Raw genomic sequence first — 18,396 nt, forward strand, 5'->3', positions numbered from 1 at the left:
TCGAAGAAATGATCAAATAAATATCATTATTTTTGATTTCGATCAATCTGAACGGTTTAAAATTAAATGAGAAATATTATTAAATATTTATCGTACTAGTTAAACTTTTGCTGGATAATTTTGCATTTGGAAAACAATATTCTATGCCCATTGTTTAATAAATTCTTGGAAATTCAATTATTTCGTTTTAAATATATATTCATCACTTTTTATTGTACTTACATAATCACAATAATCGGCTATTGTGAATTAACAAAATATCAATAAATGTCTTTGTAAAACAAACAATAGAAATATCTTAATATTTTAATGATTTTCAATAGTTTTGATAATTTTGTTAACATTGCTTTGGAATAACGACGCTATCTCTTGGTTATTGTCTTCAGTTTGGCGTATTGTTATGGTTGCGATAGAAATTGCAGGGCTGTGGGTATTTTTTTGGCATCTTGGTTGATGATGATTCGTGGTGGAGCTTGATTATGATTTGTGGTCCATTGTTTGTTGAATGAGATTAGTAGCGACCGCGTCTCCTCACATAAGTCTTTGGCAAATACAGCCAACCAGCAGAGAAATGAAATTGTTGTTATTGCTATCATTAAGACACAATTAAACTGCAATAATATTAAGTGCATCATTTCCCATTTTTTATTAGAGATGGATATCACCTTTATTAAGAAGCCGATGAGGCGTTGATGACGTCTTGATATTAGTATTGTCGAGCAATGCGTTGTGGAAATGTGATGAAATAATACATTGTCCATTGTTTTCACATAGATGTTAGTAATTGCATTGTCAAGAGTATTAAAAAGATTATACTACCAATCTAAATGGCAACAAAATGTATGGATTTTAATGTTCAGGGTCTATACAGCACAAAAATTGAAATGTTTGAGTGGCCTTTTAAGTTAATGAAATCCCCAATTTTTTCTAATTACTTTATTGAGGCAAAGAAAAGAAATGAACAGTAAAATTTGTAATCCTGATTACTTTAGGATTTCGGCTATTGCATTTAGAAGCAGGCTGATTTGTCATTTAAAATGAGATCACGTTTGTTGCTTAAGTCTTTTGTTTACCAAAGTACTTTTGGGAGATAATGTATACAATTTGAGTTGGTTTATACAGAAGGAGAATAGAAATGTTTGCGTGGACTTTTAAATTAATGCAAAACCCAATTTTTCCTAATTAATTTATTGTGGCACAGAAAAAAAAATTGACCAGCAAAATTTGTAATCCTGATTACTTTACGATTACTTTGCGTTTAGAAGAAGACTGACTTGTCATTTAAAATGAGATCACGTTTGTTGCTTAAGTCTTTTGTTTAACAACTCAACATCTCAGGCAATAACAGAAATACTTTTGGAAGATAATGTATTCAATTGAAGACCAACGAACATTAAAATGTTAATGTTCGGACGAACCCGAACATTCAAATTTTCTTTAAATTTCTCTCAATTATATTGTAAGCTGTGCTTCGTTTGATCAGAAACTCACGTTTTACATTATAGGTTGGGCAGCTCAGTCCATAGTGGTGAACTTTTCTCTTATCTGTAAAGTGCAAAGTTCTATCACACATTCGGTGAGGCCTCAAAAGTACAAGGCCCAACAAATCATTGCGATAAATACATACAGAGAGTCAACTCCGACATTGATAGACGTATGGCAAATATTATTTTCAAATAATATATTCACATAATATGAAAAGGGGTGTTATTTAAGAGAATATCCAATGTTTACGATGTTGGGTTTTTCTTTGTTTTAGCTCTTCCATTCCGTTCTATTGTTTTATTTTATTTTTCTCTCTAATTATCTTCGATTGTAATAAATACAAATTAACTAAAACCGAATTGTTTATTTTCACATCGAGAATTCGAATTCCAAGCAAATGAAAATGCAACAAACTGTCTTTCACAATGGTTTATATGGGCTAAAATAATAGAAAATAAAAACAAAATTATAGAATATTTTCTCAAAATTGGTAGAATTCTACCAAACATGGTACCAAACCAAACATGGTAGAATTCTACGAAACATGGTAGATTTTTTATTGTTTGGTAGAATTCTTGATGTTTTGGTAGATTTTGCAAAATAAAATACAATTTTGAGCAAATTTTATATAGAAATAAAATTTTGAGGAAATCTTCTATAGCAATAAAATTGTGATAAAATTCTCTCAAAATTTTATTTCCATAGAAAATTTGCTAAAATTTCTATAGAAAATTTTCTTAAAATTTTATTTCTATAGAATTTTTTCTAAAAATTTTATTTCTAGAAGATTTTCTCAAATTTTTTTTTCTATATACAATTTTCTCAAAATGTTATTTCTATAGAAAATTTTCTCAAAATTTTATTTCTATAGAAAATTTTCCCAAACTTGTATTTCTATAATTTTTTAGAAATATTTTGCAAAATCTACCAAAACATCAAGAACTTTACCAATCTACCAAACAATAAAAAATCTACCATATTTGGTAGAATTCTACCAATTATGGCAACCGTGTTAGCAACCCCCAATGTGCATCTAAAATAATTATGTAAATGTGTTTCTACCTGTCTGTCAGTGCAGAAATGAACATCCGGGTAAGCAAAGGCGCCAATTAGTCATTGATTTATGTTAAAACTCAACATCAAAGTTCAAACGTTCTCATCAACGATGAAAATGTTCGGCTTATTTTGTTTAGATACAAAGTCTCTTGAGTAGACAGACGGATAACCATGTTACCCTTATTCAGTCAACGATGTTATTCCATATCGGCATATCGGTTAAGATTTAGGTATAATTTTAGTTTTTTTTTTTGTTTTATTGGTGGTCTTAAAATTCTATACAAGGTATGTTTTTAGGTACCAACAGATTTTGTCAAAAATATCAAGCATATGTTAAATATACCAATTTTATTAAAATTCGCCTCAAACAATTTTAATAATAACTCTTAACCATACCGAATATCAGTAATTCTTCAACTCGTTTTAAATTTACATTTAAAAAATAAATATTAATTTATAAATATAAACCTACAAATCTATCCATTGTAGTATACAAAACTTCGCTCTACAATTTGTCAAGACAACATTTTAACATTTTTAAATTCCCACAGCTCACCTTAAACATAAAAAAAACGAAAACGTTTAAATGTTTTGATATTGTTATGATAATGTGCTCATATTTACACTCAAAAACCCATCCAATTGTTTGATGCGAAGAAATGAAATAGGTATGTTATTTGAATACCCCTTCTTTGATGGGTAACAAAGTTTTGTTTTCTATAGTATTTCCTTAAAAATATTGCTGCTGCACCCAAAAACTTGTATTCAGATATTTGGAGAACTTGGTTTTTGTGATAGTTTATCATAAACGTTTAACATCGCTATTATTTTCGACAAATTATGCATGAATTTTCCAAAAATATTGGCATCTTTGAAAACATCTGATAACAGCTTGAATTCTTATGAACGACCAATTCCGGAACAGGTTTAAATAAAAATGAATAAATTGTTTGCTTTATATTAAATTATTTTTGTCACAAAAACAAAAGTGAGTGAAGTGAAGGATTAAAATAAACAATTGAATTTTAAATGTTGTGATGAATGATAGAATCGAAATAAATGGCATTTACGATAGATGAGTAATGATTAATCAAATAATACACGCAAAGAAAAAAAACGTTTGGAAAACGTGTACCGAAAACGTTTTTCTTTTGTTAGAGTTTTTTGAATTGCTTCGAAATTTTTAAACTTTTATCACCAAAAAAATTCTTTTGTTACAAAATTTTTATTTTTTCAATAAAGAAAATTATGTTTGAAACAACAACACAGTCCATTTCGTTTATATCAAACACTGTTCTTTTGTGACTTTAAGTCTTTAATAAGACACATTTTACAGTTCAAAATTTAATATAGTAGAATGTAATGTTCAACACTTTTTCGGAATCTTCCGAACATATCTAGAATATATGTAAAAAAAAAAACTTTGGTCGAAGCAGGGATCGAACCCACGACCCTTGGCATGCAAGTCAGACGTAGCAACCACTGCTCCACGGTGCCAAACTAACTGTTTGTTTCTGTTAAATAAACTTTGTTTATTCGGCTCGTGGGCGCCGCAAGCTATGCTATATAAATATAACTTATATGGATATTTATCTATTGATGACCATAACAGGTACATAGCTCAGTGGTTAGTGTGTTGGCTTACAAAGTGCATGGTCCGCGGTTCGATTCTCCGTCCAGGCGAAAGGTAAAAAAAATTTTAAAAATTTATAAAATCGTATGATTTCTTCTACATTGTTGGTATTACAGGAAAAGGTGTTAAGAACTAAAAAACCCCGTGGATGTGAGAAAGATGTGAGGGAAAATACAATTAGCAAGAAAACAATGTTTTTTTTTGAGTTTGTCTTTCTGAAATTGTTTTTACATCCTGGAAAAGAATAAACGTTTATCACAAAAAGTATATACTTTTCTTCCAAATACACTTCCTTACATCGAAAAGCAAATGAGAAACGAACTTTGTTTGTCTAAAATTTCGTTTGGGAGGAAAGAATTATTTTTTTGCGTGTAGTCCGATGATTATGATTGGTCATCAGCGTTGCCACAATCCAGCGGTTAAAGTTTTTCCAAAATAGAAATATTTGACAAAATTTTATTTCTTAGAAAATTTTGTCAAAATTTTATTTCTATAGAAAATTTTGTCAAAATTTTATTTTTATAGAAAACGTTCTATAGAAAATTTTGACAAAATTTTATTTCTATAGAAAAACATTTTATTTTTAAAGAAAATTTTGTCACAATTTTACTATAGAAAATTTTATTTCAATAGAAAATTTTGTCAAAATTTTATTTCTATAGAAAGTTATCGCAAAATTTTATTTCTATAGAAAATTTTGTCAAAATTTTCCCCCTATACAAAATTTTTGCAAATTTTGTAACTAAAGCAAATTTTGTCAAAATTGTTTCTCTATACAAAATTTTATTTTTATAGAAAATTTTGTCAACATTTTATTTCTATATAAAATTTTTACAAAATTTTCTTCCTAATTTTAGTATCTATAGCAAATTTTGCCAAAATTTTATTTCTATAGGCCGGTATGCACCTCTAGCGAAAAATTTCATTCCTATAAGAAATGCATTGCTATTTATGCTAACGAAATTTTCGGTAGCGTTCAATTTCGTAAGCTGGTACGCACCTCTAATGAAAATAACAGGGTTGTCAAAATCATATTTTGGAAGCAAACATTTAATTTATTACAATCATTGTGTGCGTAAAAGTTTTAAAAGGTCCATAAATAATCAACAATGTATTTGAGGAATATTTGAACATATATTAACAATTTTTGAAAGCGATTAGCTGGTTTAAAATTTGTGTACACAACTCTGTTTTTTTTTTGTTGTAGACTTAAATAAATTTTTGCTACCGAAAATTTCGCTAAAGGTGCATACCGGCCTTATAGCAAATTTTGTCAAAAATTTATTTTTATAGAAAATTTTGTCAAAAATTTATTTATATTGAAAATTTTGTCAATATTTTATTTTTATAGAAAATTTTGTCAAAATTCTATTTCTATAGAAAATGTTGTTAAAATTTTACTGCTATAGAAAATTTTGACAAAATTTTATTTCTATGGAAAATGTCGTCAAAAATTTATTTCTATAGAAAATTTTGTCAATTTTTTCTCTATGGAAAGTTATCGCAAAACTTTATTTCTATACAAAATTTTTACAAAATTTTCTTCCTATACAATGTTTTTGCAAATTTTGTATCTATAGGAAATTTTGTCAAAATGTTATTTCCATAGTAAATTTTGTCAAAATTTTATTTCTATAGAAGTTTTTGTCAAAATTTTATTTCGATTTGACGAAAATGGATCAATTCAACCAAATTTGGGCCAAGTTTGGTCCGATCGGACCAAAATTGCAACCCTGTTGGTCATAAGAAAATAGGAAATTCTTCCAACTTGGGACTCCGGATATTTTAGAACTCTATCGCACTGGATTGTTTTTCCGTAGAGGACATACACCGTTTGTACTCGGCTAAAAGAAAAATGAACCCTATCAGTCATCGTTTCTTCAACTAAACAAAACAATAAATTTCCCATATGAACAATTTTGTATTTAATAAAAAAATATTCTCGTTATTGCTATTTAGCCTTGCATGTATATAGTGCTCTGGATGTTTCCTTAGTCCTTGACATACCATGATAAAATGTAATAGCTCTGTCCTTGCGATATCCAATGAACTGAAACGTCATCAGGGACGATCACTGTGGATACGTGTGGATGTGACGTCAATCTGCGGTTATGGCCATCTGTAAAAAAAAAAAATACATAAACCGCCCCACCAGCTGTTCCAATTCAAGAACAATCCATCCATATTTCATTTGCATTTAAAGCTGGAAATACATGCGCATGTAGGTGTTAGCAAATTGTGAATTCAGGAAGGAGAGGAAAGCTAAAGCGGAAAAAGAATAAGCGAATAATTGTCATTCACGCATTCATCATTCGCGACACATTAGGCAATGCCAATAAGCGGGTTTTTGAAATCCAGGCGTGGTATAATCAAAACATACCAACAGCCATAAAATGAGCTGCTAACAGAAATTCTGACCATACAGTGTAAATATGGCATATTAACTTGTAGTTTATGACCATCGTTAAGATCACTGGCCAAACAGGTTCGGAATGCAATTTTATTGCAAAAATTATTAAGTAAAAAAAAAAAACGAAACTCACAAATGAATGGGAAAACGAACGAACACTACTTTCTGATGCTATATTAAAATCTGAGCTCATTCACTAAGCGAGATCGAAGATGTTCGATGAACGAATTCATTGGATGAGCATGCATGCCTTTACCATGACCTTAACACACTTTTCTGTTTTGTTGACTAGGTCTCTTCAGGTTATTGCTTTTGTTTTCTTGTTTATAGTTAAAATGCGGCGATCCAATAAAACAATCAGCCAGATATTCAACCATAAGACAAGCTAATTGTCACCACCTTTGATGGTCGTCATGGAGTTTGAAAAGTGAAATGGAAGCGGGTGCTGACTGATCGTAATCGACAGATATGTAATGTAAAATCAAATCAGTCGAAATGTCTTCGTCGCAAGATGTAAATTAACATTTTTGGCAGCTGTTCACTATTAATACTAATTTAAATGATACCATCTTAACCATAGATAGGTTAGTATGATAAACATGTTTTGGTAATTTTTGAAAGATCGTTACTCAAAACTGATAGTTATGCCGTTTTCCTATACTAGCCAATCTCGATGCGCATTTCCATCAAGAAACTTGAAAGGTGATTTTTCATCTGATTTTAAAAAAATAAATCGAAACTCAAAAATATGAATTCATTGTAATAGAACATTCTAGTAAAACAAACATTCAGTTGTTGTAACTTGGGGGGCATAATGAAAGGAGAATGAAGCAGATGATAGGGCTGTCATTCGGGATTAATTCCGTCTCGAAATCCCGGGATTTTCGGGACGGGATTTATACCGAATCCCAGATTGTTTTATTTGTAGTACTGGGATTTTTCGGGATTCCAAAAAAAACTACTCTAAATTTGTTAAAATTGCAGCTTTTTAGGATTATAATTAATTGGTTGTTTTCATTCAATATAAACGACCCTTAGACCAGTGTCGAGTATGAGAGATGCGTTTCATCTGCAATAAAATAGGATCTCGTATATCTGATGAAACTTTGGAAGCCTTGATATTTTTAAGAGGTTACTTAAAACGATGAAGTATAAAAGAAAATACTTAAAATCATTTATTGAGTACGAAAGCAATATGAAGTTATTTGTTAATTCATTTTTATGTTCATATTTTTTGTTAAGTAGCTGTTTTAAATTGTTTTTTTTATTTTACTCTTTTGTTCTGTTGTTACATTTTTTCTTAATAAAATTGAATTGAACTACAATTGTTTAATTTTATTTATTTATTTTATTTTTTTATATATTTACAATCATAATGAATTATGAAAATAAACAGGTAATATAGGTGATAACAACATAGGTTTCCGACCTGGGACAATTATTTAATACTGTAGTTGTTATAGAGAATATTTAAAAAAAGACGAAAATTTCGGGACCCCAAAAAAAAAAATATCGGAAATATTTTAAAATCCCGAATCAAGGGATTTCTAAAAATCTATCCCAAATGACAGCCCTAATATTTTACTGTTTATTGCCGCTTATTTTTACCATCGGCGAACATTTTTTTAAACGTACTTGTTCCCAACGATATTAAGAGTAATGAAACAATTAATTTGTTTTTGCTGCGTTCTACCGCTTTCTTTTCAAAATAAATAAATGAATAAAGGTAAGAAACCTTGAACATTATGATTTCATTTTGAAAACTCTACTTCGCAAAACTATATGCATTTTTTCTCAATGCGTATCGCGCAGCAATCTACGCTCTAGTTTAGGTTGATTGAAACTAAAATTCCAAATGCCTTCGCTTCGCCTTTATGAACCGTTTTAGATAGTGTAGTACAATGTATCGGCGTTAAATATTATTAGGCTTTGTGGTCTTGTCAAGCGTCATTGGCTTTTCATCTTTCCGGAAAAAAATTGATTAATATCTCAAATAAGATCTAGTTTACTGAAAAAAGCGTACATATCTGGCGAAAGTGCACATAGATTTTATTTATTGCAACTAGTTTATATATTGAGAAACCAGAGGATTGCCAATAGAAACTTGTATATATAAAACAACAGAAAGAGTAAGTTCTTGCAAATTAGTGTCTCTATTAAATAGAGATTTTCTGGAAAAATATAGTATTTTGTAATTTGAGGTTATGTCCACTCTAGTCTCAATTGAGATTAAAGGTGACTTTCACCAGTATTATGCGTGGCAAGTTTTTAGTAATAAAATTGTTTCAATTCCTGTTTCTGTGTGTCTTTCAGGAAATGGCTGATTCCGATGACGAGTACGATCGCAAACGGCGCGATAAATTCCGCGGTGAACGTAGCTCTGGTGACAGTTATCGTTCTGAGCGCCGTGATGATCGCCGGGGCGGTGGTGGGGCAGGAGGTGCTCGTGACGACTGGCAAGAGCGGTAAGTTGATATACCAAATGTGGGGATTACGTGTGTACGAAACATTTTTATGCTCATAATTAGAGGTAATCCATTTAGAGGAGGAGCTGGCGGAAGACCGAGACCTGATTATCGCGATTATAGGGGTGCAAGAGATCGATACGGCTCGCCTGACAGAGAGATGCCGCCCGCCAAACGTATGAGACCAGCCTGGGGCGATGATCTACGAGCCAATCACAGATATGGACGTGAGTTTTCTCTTGATCTACTTGCCACAATTGCTACAACGAAAGGTATATGCTCTTTTTTGCAGCTTATGATCCATATCTACTGCATGCTTGGAATGAGCACTACGCAGCTCATAGTTTACATAGCGCATATGGCGGTGCATTGGCCCACAGCGCCCATGCCCGTGAAGCTGCTGCCAATAGTGATCTACAGACGCAACCAGCCATGATGACATTAAAACAATTCTTAGACACCCAGGACGATGGCATCTCTGATACCGAAGTCCTACGCAAATACAATGAGTACAAATTGGAATTTAAGCGACAGCAATTAAATGAATTTTTCGTAGCCCACAAAGATGAGGAGTGGTAAGTGCAGTTTTCATGTAATCACATATTGGACATATATGTATGTTTCCACACCTATGGCAAAAAAACAAACACTTATATCATTTTGTTTAACGCTATACCTATCTTCAAAATGTATGTGCCACTGTATGTTTACAAAAGTTTTTCTCTACAGCTATTTTGAGAATGGCGTCCTTAGGGGAGCCACGCCAACCGCCTTACTAACAATATAGGCTGGTAAGCACACAACACAATGCCATAGAGTTGTGGGTGCGCTGCACATTGATTTTCTTCATATTCGATCACTGAATGATGCGCTCATTTGATTTCGATTTTTTGTTGTTTTTACACCTGGCGAGCAATGCCGGAGTGTGTTTAAATATTTCTTTTAAATCGCGTTTACATTAAACCCGTATCTAATTGAATCTTAACGTAAATAGAACGCAAAGCCATGATCTAATTCATAGCTAGCAGTAAGGTAAGATTTCGTAAAAATTAAAACTAATACATAAACAAAAAAACTAAAATTCACCAAAAAGTTGTGTAAACAGGAGGAAACCCGTTATATATGAGCTATATGGGTACCAAATACCAAACGTTAAAATAATTTGCGACCCTTGATCCCAAGAAGAATATATTGAATCGGTTGCAATCTGTGGGAAAAAATAGTCACACGCCATTCATGGGATTGTTAAAAATTATTTTCTTTATTTCAGCCCTCTTGTCTCTATTATTCTCTATACTAATTTATTTTCTTTTGTTCTTGTTTTTCTACTATATTCTCATAGGTTCAAAAATAAGTATCATCCCATTGACAGTGTTAAACGGAAAGATGAACAACTCAATTTCCTTAAGGTATGTTGGTGTTAGCTATGCATTTGTCTTTGCTCCATTAGGTGATCAATCAATATATATGTCCTTATTCAATGGAACCCATTGATGTTTTTTTACGACTTGTTCTGTGAGATATCATTTCAGACTCACTTTCCATGCTTAATCGCACATAGGAGTAAATATCTTATGATATTTGGTCTTAGAAAATGTCTGCTATTGGTTTATATCTTCTGATTAGAATATGATTGGGAATTGAACCAAGGTCCTTCAACGCCACCTTGGTACAATGGTTAGCATGTCCGCCTTGCATACATAAGGTCGTGGTTCGATTTCTGCTTCGATCGAACGCCAAAAAGTTTTACAGCGGTGGATTTTCCCATCTCAGTAATGTTGGTGACATTTTTGAGTGTTTCAAAGCTTCTCTAAGTGGTTTCACTGCAATATGGAACGCCGTTCGGACTCGGCTATATGAGAAAGGTCAATTGTCATTTGGTTCTTTTTTGGTAGCCAGTGAATTTCCCGTTCTATGTTCAATGTGATCAATTGCTGGTATATTGTTGTAAAATTGTTGTTGGGTCTGTACGTCTTTCAAATGTACCCCTTCCTAATGGAGCTATGTGTTATCTACTTCATAAATTCACATATTTGAGAAAAGTACCTAATTGTGGATTTATTTTTCCTTCCAGAAACGTGTCGAAGTTTTCGAAGAATTATTGGAAAATGGAATGATCCAAAAAGTTTCTGTTGACACCATTCAAACCGATGCTTTACTACGAGTATTGGATACAGTTGTAATTAAATTGGAGGGTGGAACCGAAGAGGATTTGAAAATTCTAGACGAAAAACCTAAAGAATCTTCATATCCGGAACGTATCTTTGATAAAAAGAACGATAACGATGATGACGTTATTATCACATCGGTTGAAAAGAAGGCTGCTGATGATGAGCCCAAATGTGTGTCACCCAAACCAATAAGACGTAGAAGTGGTTCTGACAATGAAGAAAATTGGGATGATGATGAAGAGAACAAAGCCAAACCTGTCATTGAAGAAAAGAAAAAGAAATCCCTAAAGCGCAAACGAACAAGTTCTGATTCATCTTCTTCATCTTCATCAGATTCGGATTCTTCGAGCTCGTCGTCAAGTAGTGAGGATGAAGCAGATGATAAAGATGTAAAGAGCAAATATGATTTGGACGATGTTAAAAATGACACAAAAGAAGATGAAGAGGAAGAAGAAAAGAAGATTACAAAGGAAGAAGACGAAGCCGGCAAAGATAATGCTGGAGAAGAAGAAAAAAGTGAAGAGAAGAAAGCCGAAACTGAGGAAAACGACAAACTGGTAGAAAATGGTAACGACGAAGAGAAAAAAGATGAGGTGGATGAAAAATCGAATGGCGATCATTTAGATGAAGATGATAAAATGCAAGAGAAACCAAAAGACGAAGAAGCTGAAACAAAACCCGAAAATAAATCGGAGGAAATAGAAGACGAGAAAAAAGCCGAAGATGACGAAAAGAAGGAAATTGACGACCAGCCAGAGACAATCGATTTGGATAAAGTTAAAGATGGTCCCCAAGCAAGAGCTTTACATCGAACATCTTCGATATTTCTACGCAATTTGGCACCATCAATTACGAAGAGCGAAATTGAAGCAGTTTGTCAAAAATTCGATGGTTTCCTAAGAGTGGCTATTGCTGACCCATTGGTAGAACGTCGTTGGTATCGTCGGGGATGGGTAACATTTAAAAGAGATGTAAATATAAAGGAGATCTGTTGGAATTTAAACAACACGCGTTTGCGCGATTGTGAAATGGGTGCCATTGTCAATAGGGACTTGAGTCGTAGGGTAAGACCTGTAAATGGTATGACGGCCCACAAAACGGTAATAAGAGCTGATATAAAACTTTGTGCGAAAATCGCAATGAATCTTGATGAAAAGTTCAAACTTTGGGTAAGCGTGAAACAAAGTAGACCCCATGCATATTTTTATTTACTTCTTTTGGGTTTTCACAGCAATCTATTGCATCTGAAAATAAGGGAGATGGAGATGCCACTAACCATGGCAATGATGCCAGTGCCGCAGATGTGAACAATACATCGTCTTCTTCATCGTATGGCTTTAAAACCAACAACCCCGTATTGCAAAACATCACTGACTTTCTAATCGAGGAAGCCTCTGCTGAGGAAGAAGAACTCTTGGGCATCTCGGGAGAAAATAAAGAAAGCGAAGGAGAAGCCATTGAAAGGGATCCCCAACTGATATCTGTCCTGGACAATCTCATTCTGTATTTGAGAATAGTGCACTCGGTAGATTTCTACAATCATTGTGAATATCCTTATGAGGATGAAATGCCCAATCGTTGCGGCATTATACATGCCAGAGGACCACCACCCTCGAAAGTTTCACAGAATGACATGCAGGACTATATCAAGAATTTCGAAAGTAAAATGCAAACTTTCTTGGCCAAAACTACGACCATCGATGAAGAGGAACTGAAAAACTTGGGCGCTAAGGATGCCGAAAATGAGGTGGAAAAATTCATACAAGCCAATACCCAAGAGTTGGCAAAGGACAAATGGCTATGTCCTTTGTCGGGCAAGAAATTCAAGGGCCCCGAATTCATACGCAAACATATTTTCAATAAACATGGAGAAAAGGTGGAAGAAGTGCGAAAAGAGGTGGAGTTCTTCAATAACTATTTGAGAGATCCCAAGAGACCCCAATTACCAGAGCATCCTGGTAACAATAAACGCACAACATCCGAATCAAGTGGAGGCTATAGAGCTCCCGTATACCCACCAGCTGCCTATGCAGCAGCACCTTATGCTGCATACGCTCCACCCCTTATGATACCAGGACGTGGCCGTGGTTTTGGTGGACCTGGACGCAGGTATATATAGTGTTTTTATTATTCTTTGTATAGAAAAATAACCCAAGTAAAAAAGCTAACTCTAACTTTAGTTGTTTGCCTCCAAACAAATAGATTTTCATTTCTTTGCTATTGCTATTTGGTTGATGTTTATTTTTGTTTTTATTTTACTATCCCTTTCTCTACAACTATTCTTTTGTGTGTAAACTTCTTTTACAGAGAATTGCCCATAGAACATCAACGTCGTATTATTGGCTATCACGATTTGGATGCTCCCGCCAATTTCGATATGTTTGACTAAACAAATGAGAGACAAACAAAAAAAACAAAAGAAAACCCTCCGATCACTTCAGAATTGTAATGATCGATGTGTTAAGGCTAAAAATTGACCTCTTTGTTTTCTATTTATATCGAACCGTATCAAAACTGTGCAGTGGTGTTCAGCGTCATCGTTGTCGTGTTCGTCTTCGTCGTCGTAGAGCTCATTGTTTGTTTTGGTTTTTTTTCAAAAATTTGTTTATTTGGTTTTTGTACATTCGCATATACACCCAGGCCATCCAGACGCCCGCCCCCATCCAACTTAACCAAACTATCATCACCCTCTTACCTTTTATTTTGGCAAAAACAAAAAACAAAATTGAATTCATTGTATTATTATAGAGTGTCTGTTTGTGTATATGTTTTGCGTTTTTCGTTAAGACCAAATTGTTTTAGTTTAAATCTTTTTTTTTGTATTAATTACTATTATTAGTTTAGTTTAATAGAGAAGAACACCAGCAACCAAAAGTACATAAATATATATGTATAATAATACTTTTTTTAATTTCAATAATGAATTTAATAAATCTATTGAAACAATTTATACCATTTTTAAAATAATTTTTCTGTTTGCAGACCCGGTCAAGAATTTCGTCAAATAATACAGTACCGCGATTTGGATGCCCCCCAAGATCCCATTGACATGTTCAATTAAAATAGAAATATAAAACAAAGAAAAGATGAATGCTAATACGTACATACACCTATGTATTTTTAATAATTAATCGTATAAACCCTGTATACCAAGCCGCCTCTATTTCCCTCTACACTTCCCTATCCCATTATTAAAATGAGAGAAAGTCTTTTCATTTAGATTAGAATAAACACATGTGTATTTTAACATTATCAACAAGTCATCACCATCATCATTTTCTATAGAACTAAAAATTCCCCTGCAGATGGTCATAGAATACCTTATACGCCTCCCTGCCCTCCTAAGCATTTTATTGTAGACCAAATCTAGATGTATTTTTTAATGGTCGTGCATATTTCTTGTAATTTCTAAATTGTCAGTAACGGTATATAACGTATTTTTTATTATTTAAAAATGTATTTTATAGTGTTATCAACAAAAAACAAACAAATAATAATGGTAATTATTATTATTACAATAATATAAAAATAAACAGAAGTTCAAACCCCCAAAAACCAGAAAGCAGCAGTAGCAGCAGCATTACTACTTCACATTATGGACCATTCCATCTCTCAGGAACACATATTCTCTATGTAGAATTTTACATTTTTCATTGCTCTCAGTATGTGATCGTTCAATTTGTTACCAGCTACACCATCAAGTTCTTTCTCTAATACATCTTCGGCCTTTTCCAATGCCTCTTTGGCATTTGTAAAGGCTTCCATGGCTTTGGCTTTATCATTATCCAGTATGCGTCTACCCTGTTCCATATAGACGGAGTGCATTTCATGGAATATAATGGCAACATAGATGGACAAACGTATTGTGGATGGATCGAGTTTTTGACAGGTATCATATAGATCTTCACACATTTTTAGTTTTTTCTGCAATTGACCACTGGAAAGTTGTTCCGATTTGTAGCCCATTTCATTGCCATACAATTGTATGAGGCAATGTTTTAAACTAAAGATATGATAATGATTGGGATGCAGGAACGTGGTCAACTTTTCGATAAGAGCCTCAACTTGCTTTACGGTGGGTCTACGGGCCATTAACGTTTTTACTTCCTCTGTCATTTGGGTTAACAAGTAGCTTACCTAGTGAGATAGTTGGAAAAATTGTATTAGTCTTCATGTAATTTCATTAAACGATATAAGCAAAACCATTTTGTGGATCATTTTGATAAAAAGTCGATTTTTGTCTTTTAGTATAATTTTGGGAAAATTTTCTATAGAAATAAAATTTTGACAAAATTTGCTATAGACATAAAATTTTGACAAAATTTTCTATAAAAATATAATTTTGACAAAATTTTCTATAGAAATAAAATATTGACAAAATTTACTTTAGAAATAAAATTTTGACAAAATTTTCTATAGAAAAAAATTTTTGACAAAATTTTCTATAGAATAAAAATTTTCTGTAGAAATAAAATTTTAACAAAATTTTCTATAGAAATAAAATTTTGACAAAATTTTCTATAAAAATAAAATTTTGACAAAATTTTCCATAGAAAAAAAAATTTTTTGACAAAATTTTCTATAGAAAAAAAAATTTTTGACAAAATTTTCTATAGAAATAAAATTTTGATAAAAAATAAATCCTTATAAAAATAATTTATTTCGCATCTAATTCTCGAATTAGAGAAAGCTCTCAATGGTTTCATATAATCTTATTGGTGATTTCTCAAGCCTATGATTTAGCAAAAGCCTACTAGATGAGAAATATCTCTTGCATTTCTTCTGTTAAATTCGCACCACAAAATATCTATATTAAATGTGGAATTATGGTTAATTGTATTAGTGTGTGTGAGTGTGTAGTACATAACAAAAAATAAATTTTGTTTATTTCTTGTTCTTGGGAGAATCCAAGAGAAATAGTTGTCTTAAGGATTTCTATGCTCGTTTTTCCCCATTGTTGAGAAAATTCATGCCCTCTTCACTCGTAAGACTAAAAGGTAATCGTCTTCATAAAATGATTTGTTATGTAAAAATAAACAAATGGATTATCATATGTTTTAAGTTTTGCCAAATCTTATAGCAAAACTAGGTCGCCTAGAAATGAGGAATGGTAAATTTGTTGAGAGAAAGGAAATCTTTCTAGTAATAACTCATGCAATTATATTTTTTTATCAAATTATATTGATAGTGTTTTCTTTATGCTCTAAAGGAGTAGCTTTAGGTAAATATTCCCCAGGTAAACCCTCTGTATTGGTCCCACTTCATCAGTGAGCTCAAATATTTGTTTGTCGTATATATGAAATTGTTTGTTTATTTTTTCTCAAAGAGGGACAAAATCTTCTTAAGATCAGTTTTATTTTTTTTCCCCACTCACCTGTTCACCATTTATGATCATGGGACATTTATCACAAATCCAATCGGTATTTTTATCCAATGGATCTTTGGGTAATTGTACACCATCACATTTCTTATTTGCATCACCGGCACATTTCATAGCACTAAAATATGTGCCCAATTCTGTTGGATCGCTACAGCGTTCACATTTACAACGAAAATGTTTTGTTATCTGGAGATGTTCGTGTCTCATGCTGGTGGCCCATAGCATATTTGTGTACATGATTTTGATGTGTTCACCGGCGGCAATGTCACGACCCGCTATAACAGAAATACTGAATTCATTGCATTCATTGAATTGGAAGTAACTATTGGGTAGACATGAATGCTCCATCATACAGGCGGTGAAGAAGACACCGCTTAGTTCCAAACCCGTCGAGAGGCTAATGACCATATAATTTGTCTCGATTATTCCACAAATTCTGCGTAGGATTGTGGCATCAAATTGGGGCAATAGTTTTTCTTTGGTTTTCTCTTCAAGCTTTTTGAGAGGTTCCAAAAAGTTATTTACTAAATAGGTGACGACACGTTTCTCAGCATCTCTGTGTTGAAGAACAGAACAGAAAAAAGAGATGAAGAGATATAGAAGTACGATTTGGCGATATGTATGTGCATGCATTCTCATTGGTTGTGTGTTGTCTATTTAATCGTATTTGCTTTGCAACTACCATACAACACACACGGTTCTTATTCTTGATTATTCTTACTACTTATGTCATTACATACTCATGCAAATCGCCTCCTTTGCGTTCCTCCTCATGACTCTGCATGTCCATGAGTTTTTTCCATTTTTTGGGATTTCGTTTTTGCAACAACAAACATTTGAGCACTAACAAAGCATCCGGTCTGTAGTAGTCGGTCATGGATTTCAAATCACCTGAGGCTTTTGGACCTGGACCCAATCTCAAGATATCACATTCGATGCCACCGTGAGTGTTTGGATTATCAATATCTTCACAGTGTGGAGAACAGCAGGGCCAATGACACCTGTGTCGGAAAAGCAACACAAGGAAGAAAGGTAGATGCGTGGAGAAGAGAACAAGATTCGAGATTTTTATGGTGCGTTTCATTTGGGAATTATATAACTTACTTTGAACAACTGAAACCACCAATGCGACATGGAGTATAACAACCTACACAAGGCATAACTGGAACCTCTTGTTCACGTTCTGACAGAAACCACTTGGGTCCCACCACCAAGGGAGCCTCTTCGAATATAACATTACCGGCTTGAATGTCCCGTGTGACCAAAAGATGACGACCCAAAATTGGATCAGTTTCGATTTTATATGGACTTTCACACTCAACTTTGTGTTCCTTCCAATGTTCCCGCTGATGATCTTTTCCACAATATTTGACCGATTTACAGGCCGAACACGTTAATGTGGCTGGCACTTGGCATACAGCACAACAGTCCTTTTTATTGACGGAAGCAGACATTGTGATTTCGTCGCACTTTGGGGATTTTCACAAGATTTCACCTACTTTGCTTGGTTTTTGAAGACGAATAATTTATTAGATGACCGAATAAAATATTAACTTTAATATATACAACAAACGTATGCGTAACTTTTGTCCGTCCGTCCGCCTAGCTGTTGGTGGAGAGTCTATCTGCTTTGTATTCACTTTAGTTTTATATGTAGGATATATTTTTAGACCAACCAACAGATGATATATACGCACACTTGCGATCCAAACCGTTTAATAAATTCAAATGATTTCGTTTGAAGATCACACTCCTACAGAGAAATGATTTTCTGTAGTTTGAATTTTTTCGGCCGT

At 33.1% G+C, this 18,396-nt stretch overlaps 2 protein-coding genes across 6 annotated transcripts; one reads left to right on the forward strand and one right to left on the reverse strand.

Annotated features, from left to right (window-relative positions):
* Positions 1–8,501: 8,501 nt before the first annotated feature.
* Ars2 (arsenic resistance protein 2) lies at positions 8,502–14,782 on the forward strand. Of its 5 annotated transcripts, XR_012722903.1 has the most exons (9): positions 8,503–8,713; positions 8,898–9,049; positions 9,113–9,276; positions 9,342–9,624; positions 10,392–10,458; positions 11,124–12,389; positions 12,452–13,329; positions 13,528–13,665; positions 14,203–14,782. XR_012722903.1 is itself a non-coding variant. In XM_075310820.1 (8 exons), exons 2-8 carry the CDS (start codon positions 8,901–8,903, stop codon positions 14,279–14,281), a joined length of 2,886 nt encoding a protein of 961 aa, XP_075166935.1. In that variant the 5' UTR covers positions 8,503–8,713; positions 8,898–8,900; the 3' UTR covers positions 14,282–14,782. The 5 variants fall into 5 exon arrangements, 3 of the variants coding, with proteins under 3 accessions (XP_075166935.1, XP_075166934.1, XP_075166936.1); XM_075310820.1 differs by lacking the exon at positions 13,528–13,665; XM_075310819.1 differs by lacking the exon at positions 14,203–14,782 and having other exon boundaries at positions 13,528–14,166.
* On the reverse strand, positions 14,641–18,359 carry SmydA-5 (SET and MYND domain containing, arthropod-specific, member 5). Its single transcript, XM_075310822.1, has 4 exons — positions 17,705–18,359; positions 17,341–17,601; positions 16,595–17,156; positions 14,641–15,357 (listed from the first exon to the last, which is right to left on the reverse strand). The coding sequence occupies exons 1-4, from the start codon at positions 18,052–18,054 to the stop codon at positions 14,833–14,835; spliced, it is 1,698 nt and encodes a 565-aa protein (XP_075166937.1). The 5' UTR covers positions 18,055–18,359; the 3' UTR covers positions 14,641–14,832.
* Between the last annotated feature and the right edge of the window lie 37 nt (positions 18,360–18,396).

Source organism: Haematobia irritans, chromosome 5 (genome assembly GCF_050003625.1).
Source record: "Haematobia irritans isolate KBUSLIRL chromosome 5, ASM5000362v1, whole genome shotgun sequence".
Lineage (NCBI taxonomy): Eukaryota > Metazoa > Arthropoda > Insecta > Diptera > Muscidae > Haematobia > Haematobia irritans.